The following is a 13,955-nucleotide window of genomic DNA, read 5'->3' on the forward strand; positions in this document are numbered from 1 at the left end:
TATTTATTTTTATTATTTCCTTCTATTTCTGGTAAGTTATACTGGTTTCTTTTAACTTAGAGTTTAATTTTGTAAAATAAACACAGAGAGATAGTAAATATTGCGTGTGAATTACTTAAGTTTAGGAAATATTTTGCTATATAAAGATAGGGTTTTAGAAGAAAAAGTAACAACAGATAATAGAATTCAAACTCGTTTGAGGATAAGTGACCTGCCCCAGTTACAAAACTGATACCGGCAGAGTTGAGGTGAACCTAAGCCTCTTAATATTACTAGCTCAAGGCTCTCTCCAACCTTTAATGCCCCTCTGATAAATAGTTTTAATTAATATTTGATGACCGACTGTCTTCTCTAAGTCAATTCATTCCAATCTGAATAATGCCAATGTTCATGGATAGTAATATCAATCACTAAAAACTTAAAGCACAAGGTGGCATGTACTCAGGACCAAGAACTATCTATGAGAGACAAGGCAAGGTCACAAAAATGTACTTTACAATATTGTGCAATTTATTAGATGTATAAAGCAAATAAATCTCCATACATGTGATAGGATTGTATGGGATTCAAAAGGTCAAATAGTCAGTGATATGCTAGTGGACCAAACAGATATTTTTCCAAAGCTACAAATCTGTCCTCGGGGGTAAAAGGAGCTTCTAGCAAGTATACACTTAAGAGTTTTATGTAAACAAGGAAGGAAGGCATTCTACCAATGCTGCCAAAATCCAGCCTTCAGTGTAAAATAATGCTGAAATTTATGAAAAATAAGATGTCTTGTGATCCATGAGAAACTAAGGAGAGGAGTGTCTCTAGAGGGTGGACATTGGGCAGAGGGGAGGCAAGGATAGCAAGGACACTTTTTATTGTACGGCTTTGTACACATGTTGGTTATTAAACCTACTGGATGGCTTACATATTTAAGCAATAGAATTCTCCCACAAAATACCTTGACCAAATGGCTAAGAGACTCTGAACCCTTACAAAATCATTTCTTTAGAAGAATATTTAAAGCTAGAAGTTACTTTTTTGTTGAATTAAGGTTTTGCAGTCATTTTACAGAATACGAGTACATATATTTTAGTTAGCAGATGTCCTTTACAAAACATGCCATTATTTTGAAACTGAGATAATTTTAGAAACATAATACAAAGAAGTACACAATCTGAATTTCTCAATAACGATATAACGGAATTTAAATTTTGAGTAGCATAAGGCAGTATCTGAAAACCGTTAATTCAGTTCCACTGCATATTTCTCCTAGTTACAAACAGCTTCAATTTTGCACATAAGCATTGTGTATACATTTCAAACATGAAAACTGAAATCAAAGGCAGACTATAGAATACAAAAGAATAGAAAAAGATGCTGGGCAAGGACTTTCAGTTTTTCACTTTATTACTGTGGTAACAACTAGACATTATTCCTCATGAAAAAACGCAATTATTAATGATCGTTTCTACATTGAACGTGACTTATAGATACCTACCTTGTAAATCCAGTGCTACCACAGCAGTATCGTCTTCTAATCCTTCAATCACCTCACACTTATATCTCCCATAATCTTCCAGAGTGAGGTCTGTGATGACCAGAGAAGCATCATTATCACTGCCTCCCTTCAGAAACACCCTACCCTGGTAGCCTCCATAGGTTTTTTTGTGGTATCCCATGGAAACAAAAACATCCACTTCCTTGAGGTAATCCGAAGTTAGCTTGGTCCACTTAATTCGGATTTTATGGATTCCTGAGCCCAATGCTGTAGGGTCTCGATAAAATGTACATGGCAGTGTAACATTGCCACCTCTGTGTGAGAACACCTTGGCTTGCTCTGCTTCCACAAGTAGACGGGGGCCATTTTCTGCTATAATTAAAAAGGAAAGAAAAAAAAAGAAAACAGCTATTAATATACTTTCAAACATTTTCGTAAAATGAAATATGTTACATATACAGGATATCTGACAAAGGATAGCTTTAGGTAGTTAGCTTCTCTACATAATCTCTTTTGAACCATATAGAAAGTGACCTCTAATAACTAGAGGGTATCTCTAAAGTAGTCTTGTATTTTAAACCAAAGGGAAAGAAGTTACATTATCGTCAGTAAGAAATATTGGATATAAGACTCCACAGTCATTTGAAGGTCAATGATTTCATAATAAATTCTATTTATTATTGTTTCAATTTTTTTCTTCTACATTTAAATATCAAAAACATAGAAACAAGACCAAGAGAAGTGAGAGAGTTGCATGACGGGTTCATCAATATAAACCCAAACATTTCAAGGTAAGGTAAACCCAGCTGCGCTTTCTAATACAATAAGTTTGTATTGTACTTACAGGCAAAATATGAAGCAACATGATTCACCTTCATTGTACTGCTCTGCCAAAGAACTCGGAATATCCTCACATTTATGACTTCTAGTCAAATATACACCTGTGTTAGGCTATTTTGAAACCTTTCAGGAAATATGTATTTCGTTTTCACAGAACGATTAGACAAAGGTAATTTTAGTAAATGCTTTTGACAAATTCCAGAAGATTTTGAAATGTATTCCTCAAAATTTGAATGTTAAAAGCATATCCAAAGTTATACTTCTTTTCCAATTAACCAAATAATTATTTCCTTCTTTACCCCCTTAAATATCCTTCTATTCTCTCTCTTTGCTTTCTGCTATGTCTTATTTTGCAGTTATCTTATTACTTCCACCTTTCCTTTCCTTGTCCTTTTGTTTTCCTCCAAGGACTTTATTGCCTTCCAAAGAGCACCACAATATCCTGAGTCTGCCAAGTCAGCAGGTCTGCCGTTTTCTACATACCAGCTGTTATTTTCAGATCTTGGCTTTCTCTGGGGTTTCCCCCTGGCTAGCACATTGTGCTTTTGACCTTGACAGTGTCTCTTGAGGATGTGCAAGATTTGGAAATGAGAAAGTGATATAAGCGTTCCTGGATATGGATATCTTTGTGTCCATACATAGCTTTCAAAGCTACCAAAGCTGCCCTTCACACAACTCTGCAGACCTCCTGCCTTGGGCAGATAGGTGTTGAATAATCCTTCGCCATGAATCATTTAAGATGTCCAGGTCACTGGGAAGAGTAGCCATGTTGAGACACACAGTTATTGAATGGCAAATATAGGATTTGGATTTTAAAATAGAAAGTGTCCAAACAATAGACATAGCATCTCTATTTTTATCATACAGCAATCAGAATTAATATTTTTAATGAGCATATCATTTCATTTATAAATGAGTGCCAAGCCTCAAAAAGCTGAAAAGTTTAGCAAAGCCATCAATGCCCCTCACTTCGAATAGATAACGAAATGTGAGGATGATGGCTTCATTTAGTATTTAGTTAAGAGGAATCACTAATCCAGCTCATTAAGCATTTCCTTTATATTCCATTCTTGAGCTCATTATTTAGGACCATAGAATCTCAAGATATAAAAGATAAATCTGTGTAATTGTACCCTACATACAATTTTTCCCAGGCAATATCCACAATGCCTGCATGCAAGTTCTACTGAAACATCTCTAGTGTCTTCTTTCTAGGAGGAGGGAAAAGTGCTGACGACTAAGTTTTCTCAGTAATGCCTGAGGTCATAGGGAACATTTCCTCACCAGTATCTTGTCGGGGGCAAGGGTTGGGGGTGGGAACACCCCCGGAGCTGGGCCTTCCCATGCTGGAACATAGTTTAGATAAGACACATAGCTATAAGAGGTCTCAGTTTCATTATCCTTTCAAGTTGTTTAGTTGAAAGTCAAAAATAATGCCCAAATGCACTGGCATAGAGAATGTTATACAAGTTGCAAACAAGGGCTCTAATGTGACATCGACCTTGGTCTAACTTCACTTCCTCAATTTACTAGCTCTGTAGCCTTGGGCAAGTTGTGCAACCCCTAAGCCCTAATTTCCTTATATGTGAATTACAGATACTATTACCTACAACATACAATTAACCTAATACATATAAACACTTAGGACAATGGCTGACCAATACGAAGTGTACACTGACTACTAAACTGTTCCTACTGCATAGATTTTACACAGTATTTTCCAACTAAGATACTGCCCAATATAGAGCATAGTTTTGTCATGTATTAGTCTTTCATAATTTCACTTATTTATAAAGTTTTGGATCATGTGGAGTAAAAAGTAAATACATAAAATGCCACCTGTGAGACTTGGAAATAGGAGACTTGGAAAATTGGGAGGTTTAGTGTAATCATAAACGGTTCCAGAATGAACACAAGGTCTAAATGTTTTATAAATTAAAGGGTTAAGGCAAAGATCAAAACTCTTGTATAAGGGACTCAGACTTCTAATTTTTTTCTGTGGTTAACTGTAAACCATCTTGCAGTATTTTAGAAGTGTAGGCTTCTGATTTTGTTTGTGTTTTACTTCTACTCCAGCACTGTGACTAGAGGATGACTTGTGTGCTATAATGTTGAAAATTAAGCAGACACCAAACATCCACTGACCCTCACCCAAAATAGTTTTTTAACAAGTCTATCAAAATGTATAAAATTCTACCATTCTCATTTGTTTTGGGGTGTGTGTGTGTGTGTGTGTGTGTGTGTGTGTGTGTGTGTGTGTGTTGAGGTAATAGATGCCAGAAGTCTTTGACTGAAATTCAAAGAACCCTAGCAAAGGTATGTAATATATTTACTGACTAAGGCCATTAAGGTTCCTTAGGCTAAACCTCCAAAAATGGCCTTAAGAATAATGTTTTTGTTTGTTTGTTTGCTTTTAGAAGATCTACACTGCAAACTATATAGCACTGAGCACTGCTGGAGAAGTGGTCTGTTGCAGGCTCTCCCATGCCTTAGCTGTTGGACTCTGATAAGTCTACCTCATGAGAATCTTGAGCTTGCAGTTTTTATCAGGTACTATGTCACAGGTTGTCATCACAGAGACCAGCCAGGAAACACACTGAATTAGACAGGGAAAGGAAAGGGATGAAGACAGAGGAAAGGGAACCACAGGTGCTGATTACAAACTTTGCACACTCTTGCCTAGAGAAAGTCTTGGATCTGATAATTAGATTTAAACTCCTGGATCAGTTTGAAATTAATGTTTAAATCAAAACTGTTTGATTGGGGCTGGGTGCAGTGGCTCACACCTGTAATCCCAGCACTTTGGGAGGCTGAGGCAGGCAGATCACTTGAGGTCAGGAGTTCGAGATCAGCCTGGTCAACATGGTGAAACCCTGTCTCAACTAAAAGTACAAAAATTAGACAGGCATGGTGGTGCATGCCTGTAGTCCCAGCTACTCAGTAGGCTGAAGCAGGAGAATTGCCTGAACCTGGGAGGCGGAGGTTGCAGTGAGCTGAGATTGCGTCACTGTACCTCAGCCTGGGCAACACAGCAAGACTAAGTCTCAAAAAAAAAAAAAAGAACTGTTTGATTAGCAGGCTGTTGCACAGCAATTGAAATGCAAAAGATAAAAATAAACCTTGATCATTAGAATAAGTATTGCTTGTTTTTTTTTTTTAAATAAAACTATGTAGCATACAACTGTCCATTTCCCCTTTTCCTTTCAGTATGAAAAGGTGCACATAAACATTTGCATAGTGTTGAAGAGCTTAATTTTGTCCATAAATGAGGCTGAATGTTGAAATTGGGGAAACTGCAGATGTCCCGTGGGGGACGGAAATTTTTTAAAGTGCAATTTACAAGTAAATAAATTCCCCATTTCCATTAGTGACAATGACTTGAAAGATCTGATGCCCTTCAAAGCTCAGAGTTGTCTCCAGGGGAAACAACAGGGCCTGGTGAGAACACTAATGGGGACTCACTGAACCGCTGGAGCCTTGTTATTATCTTACAAATTCTGCTGTGAAATCCAGAGGACGTCATTTCGTTTCACCAAATAATAAAAGAAATGGCCTGAGCAAACAACTGATCTTTATACTTGCTATGAAATTTAGATGAAGACTTTTAAACAATAGGACAAACACAACTGGAGAAGAAAAACAATTTAAAACTATAACATTGAACCACTGCCTATTTTTCTCAGTCCTAATAAAAGCATAAAAATTTGTTTGGCAGTTCATACCCACAGAAATCTAGGTAACAGGAAAAAGGAAAGGGTGCTTTGGATCAAAGTTTATGTGTGTTTTTGGCTTTTTTTTTCTTTTGAAACGGAGTTTCACTCTTGTTGCCCAAGCTGGAGTGCAATGGCACTATCTTGGATCACTGCAACCTCTGCCTCCCGGATTCAAGCCATTCTCCTGCCTCAGCCTCCCAAGTAGCTGGGATTACAGGTGTGTACCACCATGCCCTGCTAATTTTTTGTACTTTTTAGTAGAGATGGGGTTTCACCATGTTAGCCAGGCTGGTCTAGAACTCCTGACCTCAGGTGATTCACCTGCCTCGGACTCCCAAAGTGTTGGGATTACAGGTGTGAGCCACAAAGTTTATGTTTTTAATCCATACAAAGTCACACCTTAAACTTAGGTCATATGTAGTTATATACTTTATGAATCATCATGGGAAACAATGACGGTACATGAAATTGGGAGCCATCCTGGAGAAGGACAGGGATGATCAGCTGTCAGGGGCTTCCTCACTCCTCTCCAGAAAGCCTTTCCCACTAGAAAGCCGCCTTTTTCATCCCTCCCTTCTCATGGTCCTTACACCACTCATTTTGAAAGTGAAGCCCTTGGGAACCTCCCTGATACAAATCAAAATTTCAATGTTAAAAAATAAGTTTGTCTTTTTAAAATGAATTGAGGATGGTGCAAGATAGCCAGTCTTGATGTTGGTTACTTTCTCCACCGGTGTATGGATGAAGTAGCCTCGAGACTTTTGGATTTCCTAGATTAATAATAATAATAATAATAATAATAAACCCAACTGGGGAATGTGTTTAAGATGGCTAAATAAGAACATTAAAAATAATCTCTCCGGCCGGGCATAGTGGCTCACGCCTGTAATCGCAGCACTTTGGGAGGCCGAGAGGGCGGATCACGAGGTCAGGAGATCGAGACCATCCTGGCGAACACGGTGAAACCCCGTTTCTACTAAAAATACAAAAAATTAGCCAGGCGAGGTGGCAGGTGCCTGTAGTCCCAGCTACTCGAGAGGCTGAGGCAGGAGAATGGTATGAACCCGGGAGGCGGAGGTTGCAGTGAGCTGAGATCGCTCCACTGCACTCCAGCCTGGGCGGCAGAGTCAGACTTTGCCTCAAAAAAAAAAAAAAAAGAAAAAAAAAAATCTCTTCAAGAAAAAACTCTACCACCATCATTTAATTTTGTCTATTGTGGTAAAATATATATTTTAAAAATTGCTATTTTAACCATGTTTACATGTATAATTCAGTGCCATTAATTGCTTTCACCTTGTTGTGCAGCACTATGCCTTTCCAAAACTTTTCATCATCCCAAACAGAAAGTTAATTTCTTTCTGACTTTCGAAACTGATAGACATAGACTCAGTTGTCAGCTCCGTAATGAGTTATTTGGAAAAAAAAATGCACAAGGGTTTAAAAATACTTTATTTTGTGACATTTGTTAACACTTTGGTGAATTTGGATGTGTAATACTAACACTTTGGAAGCTGTTATTTTCCTTAGTGTAGCCAAAGGCTGCAGGAGAATGAGCAGCCAGGATGGATTTGTGTCCATCACTGTGCTTACCATAGTCTATTGCAAACAGTCACTCTGCCTTGTTTACGTTGTTTCTCCAGCATCAACATAGTGCCTAATGTATTAAGTGTCTGTGACTGAAATATACTAGTGCTGCATACAGGTTGGGCCTAGCTATGTCAGTAACCATGGATATCTGAGCTTGCTTTACACCATACTATCTCTCTAAAATGAAAACACTTTATAAAAATAGTTACGCACATTCAAGACACCATATTTAAGTAGAATATGCAATTTAAACATTTGTCTCTCATTGTACTTCACACGTTACATTTTTGTAGGACACATAATTTGGAAAATAAAGAGTGCCTTACTTATTAACCTTTAACTTTATAATTATTTTGTTTCCTTCAGACTGGAAGAAATCTAATTTTTCCTGAAACTGCTCACCTAGAGTCAGAAGAACCTATCTTTTGGTCATGATTCTAATGTGTCTAATCAAATTGCATCAGAAACCTTTCCAGGTGCCCACCCCCATCCATGCTGACCCCCTCCCTTCGCATCCAGCCTTTACTGTTCTTTCAAAGAGTTCATTACTTTTATCAGAGACCAAGTTTTAGCTTGCTTCCTAGCTATTCTTGAATGCAGAGGATCTTGAGCCTCTAGAAGGGAAGACAATAAGAAGGGTGGTAGAAAAATGATCTCATTCTTGCCTTGTGCCCTCACCTACTTGATTTGAATTTGAAACCTGGAGTTGGGTGCAGTGGCTCACACCTGTAATCCCAGCACTTCAGGAGGCCGAGGCAGGTGGATCACCTGAGGTCAGGTGTTCGAGACTAGCCTGGCCAATATGGTGAAACCCTGTCTCTACTAAAAATACAAAAATTAGCCAGGCGTGATGGCGTGCGCCTGTAATCCCAGACACTTGGGAGGCTGAGGCAGGAGAATCGCTTGAATCTGGGAGGCAGAGTTTGCAGTGAGCCAAGATTGCACCACTGCACTCCAGTCTTGGGTGACAGAGAGAGACTTTGTCTTAAAAAAAAAAAAAAAATCTGGAATTTTTCTCTGGCACATCTTTGCTTTCACCTGGAAGTTTAAACTTTGACCTGAAGATACAGAGGAATATGCGTGCTTCTTACCATTTGTGAGAATTCAAAAGTTTGTGTAGTTTGGCATAAAGTATATCTGAAAGGATTCGTATGAAACTAACAGCCTTGGTAGATTATGAGAAGCTGTGGGGAAAAGTGGGTAGAGGAAGGCTTGGGACATTTTCACATGTACACTTCCATAGTAAAAAATTTTGAACCATGTCGATGTACCACCCATGCACAAACTAAATAAAAATCTTATAAAAATAAGTGTAGAAGTTGAGGGAATTTAATTAACAAATAGACAAACAAAAACCCTTTATCTAGAGTCTCTGGAAATACACACAAGAAGCTGGTAGCCATAATTATATTATATTATTATAATTGAAGGATTATATTTTCTCAGTATACCTATTGCTGTGTTTACTAAAAATGTGATCTTTAAACATGTATTTAAAACATGAAATACAAGTTTCATCGCATTTCCCTATTTTTTTTAAAGATACTATTGCCAAAGATAGTAACTGTTGTCTAGTTTTGAGCCATATAGGAAAAAAACCTAATGCTGAATATAGGATAAGTGGAGATCGCTCTTTGATATAAAGTGATTGGTGCTGTTTTTCATCATCTGTGACCCTGCCTTTTGGTCTCACAGGCTATGAGATCATACTCCTCCCATCTGGCCCATTTCCCAACCCTGCCAGGGGCTACCTTTTCTGTACCCACTGTACAGTCTTCATGCTCTGCTCTTTCCTATCAATCTGCAGCTAATTGTGTTTTTATAATTTCTCAAACAGCATGTTTTGCCTTCCTGTTGAGATATGCATTATCACATGTGATATGCTATGAAGCATTCTTGTAGGTATTGACCAAATCCATCATTTTCTCTTTCCTTAGAGCTAAATGGATTATGTGATGAGAAACTGCTCAATACCAAAGGATATCTAAGACAAACCTTTTCCATGTAATCTTATAAGTGTGAGCCTCTCTGCTTGAGATGGGCATCACAAGGCCCCAAGGAGCTCTAGGAGGTCAACTGAACATAGTTTAAAAATCACTGTTCTGAGATGTACACCAGAAACTCTGTTAATATTCCGATAAATATTCTGTTTCCTCTTAATTCTCTTTTCTGAATCTTTTTTTCTAGCAGGAAGAAGTAAAGTGTGAGGAGGAAGTTTAGCTCTGTTCTGTTGATAAAGTTCTTTGTGGCTTCTGCCTTTCCACATTCATTATTTCATTTCTTTTCTCAGCAGTTATAGAGTATTAGTTAAGCATATGGACTATACCTTACATTGTGTCACTTAACTTTTCTGTACTTCAGTTTCCTCATCAGTAAATGGAAGTAAGTCATCTTCATCCCTGGGCTCTTATGAGGGTTAAAGGAAGTAATTCACATTGAGAACTTAACTTGGTGCCTGGCCTACAGTGAGTGCCCAGCTCAGGTTGACTCTTACTAGCAAACATTTACATGTCCAAAGTGTGCCAGGTGTACAAAACAGCTTCTATCTTCTACACTGTCTTCTTTACTGTGCTCTTCCAGAAGGCAGTTCCTAGAAAGTACTGGTACCTGAAAAGTTCACAGCTCATCAACTCTTGAGGATTGCCTAATCTAATGGTTCTTAGCAAGACAGGAGTGCATTTCAGGACTACTATTTTAGAAGCCTTTTTAAACAAACTTATCACTATCTTTGTCTTTGTTATCTATATCTATGTCATCTATATCTATACCTGTGCCTGTATCTATCCATCTATATCTACATTTATATCTACCTATATCAATAGCATTCAATTCCTATCTGCCCCTTCCTCTATTTCCTTGGAAGTTTCAGAGAGTTTGTCTTTGGGGTGGGTGTGGAATGTATGTATTTGCAGCTGCCATCCATTCTTTGCTCCTCTTACCCCTGTTAAGAATTACAATGGTGGCCTGTCAGAAAAGTTTCTCTAAAGCCCAAGACCAAACTTTCTTTTTCTTAGTGGTTTTATTTCTTCTGAAACATAGTTATATAAATTGAATGGAATAAAATGGGGACCATTTTTACTAAACTATTGCATCATGCAAAAGGTGCCATGAAAAGGCTTTGATGTTGCTGTATGTTCATGTATGGGTTTGGAGCACTGCCTGCATTTAATCTCATCCTCACCACCTAACAACCACGTGACCTGGGACAAGCTATATAACCTCTCTCAATGTCGGAGTTTAACCATCTTTTTTTTTTTTTTTTTTTCCGAGACAGAGTTTCGCTGTTGTCGTCTAGGCTGGAGTGCAATGGCATGGTCTCAGCTCACAGCAACCTCTATCTCGGCTCACTGCAACCTCTGCCTCCCGGGTTCAAGCAATTCTCCTGCCTCAGCCTCCCAAGTAACTGGGATTATAGGCACCCGCCACCATGTCTGGCTAATTTTTGTATTTTTAGTAAAGGTGGGGTTTCACCATGTTGGCCAGGCTGGTCTTGAACTCCTGACCTCAGGTGATCTGCCTGCCTTGGCCTCCCAAAGTGCTGGGATTACAGGTGTGAACCACCATGCCCAGCTGGTTAACCATCTTTATACCATCTTGTGGTGAGTACTTAATGAGATGACCCAGGTAACGAACTTTTTATGAGAAATACACACAGTAAGTGATTTTAAATGTTAATATTAATTTATTACTATTGTTATCATTGTTAATTCTGATGGAACTTGTTATAGAAGTAAAAATAATCTTAGTATCTTTGTCAACTTAGAGTTGCCTGCTCTGGTTAATAATTTTCAGAATTTAAATTTCTCTGTGTTATCAAAGATTTATGGATAAATAACTAGCATTTAATTTTTATGTTTTAGACCTAGAAAACACAAACCAGGTTATCATAATTATAGAACGATTAAAGAACACAAGAAAATGAAATAAAATTAGAATATTTCACTAATGTGTTGAGTGACATTCTTAATATAAACATACTCTTCAGGATTTTAACTATATTAGAGGTTTGTTTCAAAGGATCTGGAGAAACCAAAACATTAGCATGAGTCATTCTTCTTCATTAGGCTGTAATTATCTACCACTCCTTAATTACTGGAAATGTGCCTTTATGTGGTAAAGGCGTAGAGCTCAACTCTACTTGTCTCTGCTCAGACCACTTCCACTTTGTGGTGAAGTGTAAGGTTAAGTAATTTGTAATTTGTAGAATGACACTGTTGGTTGTATACACTGATAAGGCTAATATCTTCACTTAGTAAAGAAGACGTCAAGATAATACCATTACACGAGTCAATCCTAGAGGCAATAGAGGATAAAAAGGGAACTGTGATTTTTTTTTTTTTTTTTTTTTTTTTACCTAATAAACATGAATCAGTAGCCTACAGTGGCTCAGGTAATAAGTTCAGTGGGTCAGGTAATAAGTTTAGTGCTGAAACAAAACAAAAGGTAAGTCAAACACAAATGCCCAGGTGGGCGAGGCTGAGGGGAGTGAAGTGAGCACCTGGGCATGATGAGGATGATAAAGAGTGGAAAAGGTTGTACCTATTGTGGCGAGCACAGGCCCTGTTCTAAACAGGCAGCAGACACAGGTTCCCAGTGATGCTGTCCTATGAGGATGAAGGCTGAAAAATAGCAGGCCTCAGGATTTTTCAACAGAGCCTAGAAATGCATCTTTAATAAAAAAACTCCTATATCCGAGTGCTTGCAACTAATTTAAACTTTTTAAAAATCGTATGAGAAAAGTAATTCCACATATCAGTGATCAAGGTTCAGACTCTGGGAAGTGAATATGTGACCTCTGCATTTTCCTTTATCCCACCTGTTGGTATTGAGGGTCTTCAAAACTCATACCAGGTCTGTCTCCTTCCCTTTGTGTGCATATCCCCCCTCCCCAGGTGATCTCATCTGGTCCCATAGTTATAAATACCACTTATGTGCTGATGATTCCAAAACATTCTTGCATTATACTTCTTCCTGAGCATGAAACTAGTAAACTCATCTTCCTGTTGGTCCTATATTGAATGACAAATAACTAACTTGAGTCCCCTGTTCCTTGCCCAAATTTGTTCTCCCAGTCTTTCTCAATTTAGTTTATGCCTCCATCATCCATTCTTTGGTTCATGCCAAACTCTAGAAGCTGAGCTTGATGTGTCTGTTTACTTTAATTCTTACATCCAATCTATCAGTAATTGCTGCCATTTCTTCCTTCACTTTTTTTTTTTTTCAAATTGGTTCATCTCCATCCTTTTCCACTGCTACCATCCTGGTCCCTGCCACCATGATTTCTCACCTGAACTCTCAAGATCCTCCTAAAAGGTAGCCTAGCCTTTACTCTTGGCGCCCCGTAATCCATTATTCACATGGACTTTTATAAATGTAAATCATGTTATGTCACCCCTTGCTCAAACCTTTTAAACATTTTCAAATGATTTTGGAATAAAGTCTGAACTCTGTACTCTGGACCACTTATAAAGTACTGTGGTCTGCCTCCTGCCTACTCTCTGAAAGCACAACCTCCACTCTGACGGGCTGCAGTCTCTTGGGCTTCTTTCGGTTTGAAAGCCCAAGGCCTGATAGCCGATTCCAATCTCAGAGAATTTGCATTTTCTACTTTTTCTACCTGGAATGCTCTGCCTCTGGTTTTTGATATGACTCTCTCCCACTCATTATTCAGATCTCTGCCTGATGTCCTTGCTTAGAGAGCACCTCCCACACTAGTCCTCAATGGCGAATGAACACCATTGAGCTCACTGCCCCCTCAGTGCTCTTTTACAGTCTTTTTTCCCTTAAAAACACTTTCTTTTTCTTTTTTTTTTTGAGCCCAAGTCTCACTCTATCACCCAGCTGGAGTTCAGTGGTGCAATATTGGCTCACTGCAATCTCTGCCTCCTGGGTTCAAGCGATTATCCTGCCTCAGCCTCCCAAGCAGCTGGAGCTACAGGCGTGAGACACCAGGTCTGGATAATTTTTGAATTTTTAGTAGAGACGGGGTTTCACCATGTTGGCCAGGCTGGACTTGAACTCCTGACTCAAGTGATCTGCTATCCTTGGCCTCCCAAAGTGCTGAGATTATAGATGTGAGCCACTGTGCCTTGCCAAAAAGAACTTTTATATTTATTATTTATATGCACATTTGTTTTTATTTATTTATTCAATTATGTACGTTAGCCAAATAATGAGTTATAAGAAAAAAGGTCGAAGTTCAAGAAGCTTTAGTTTGGAACACACTTTGATTTTAATATATTGTGGGAAGTCTATAAGATGCTGTTACTATATGCATCTTTTAGAATAAGGTATTCTGTTTATACAGAAACATTTAAATGAAGCATTAA

The 13,955-nt window shown here is 38.3% G+C and overlaps 1 protein-coding gene across 2 annotated transcripts in view; it reads right to left on the reverse strand.

The window, feature by feature from the left end:
• HAPLN1 (hyaluronan and proteoglycan link protein 1) overlaps window positions 1-13,955 on the reverse strand; it is an 81,913-nt gene that overhangs the window by 12,771 nt on the left and 55,187 nt on the right. For both annotated transcript variants that reach the window (XM_023215073.2, XM_023215074.2), the window contains one exon: window positions 1,487-1,858. In XM_023215073.2, coding sequence (XP_023070841.1) covers window positions 1,487-1,858 — 372 coding nt within the window. The remainder of the gene's footprint in view (window positions 1-1,486; window positions 1,859-13,955) is intronic.

Source organism: Piliocolobus tephrosceles, chromosome 4 (assembly GCF_002776525.5).
Source record: "Piliocolobus tephrosceles isolate RC106 chromosome 4, ASM277652v3, whole genome shotgun sequence".
NCBI lineage: Eukaryota > Metazoa > Chordata > Mammalia > Primates > Cercopithecidae > Piliocolobus > Piliocolobus tephrosceles.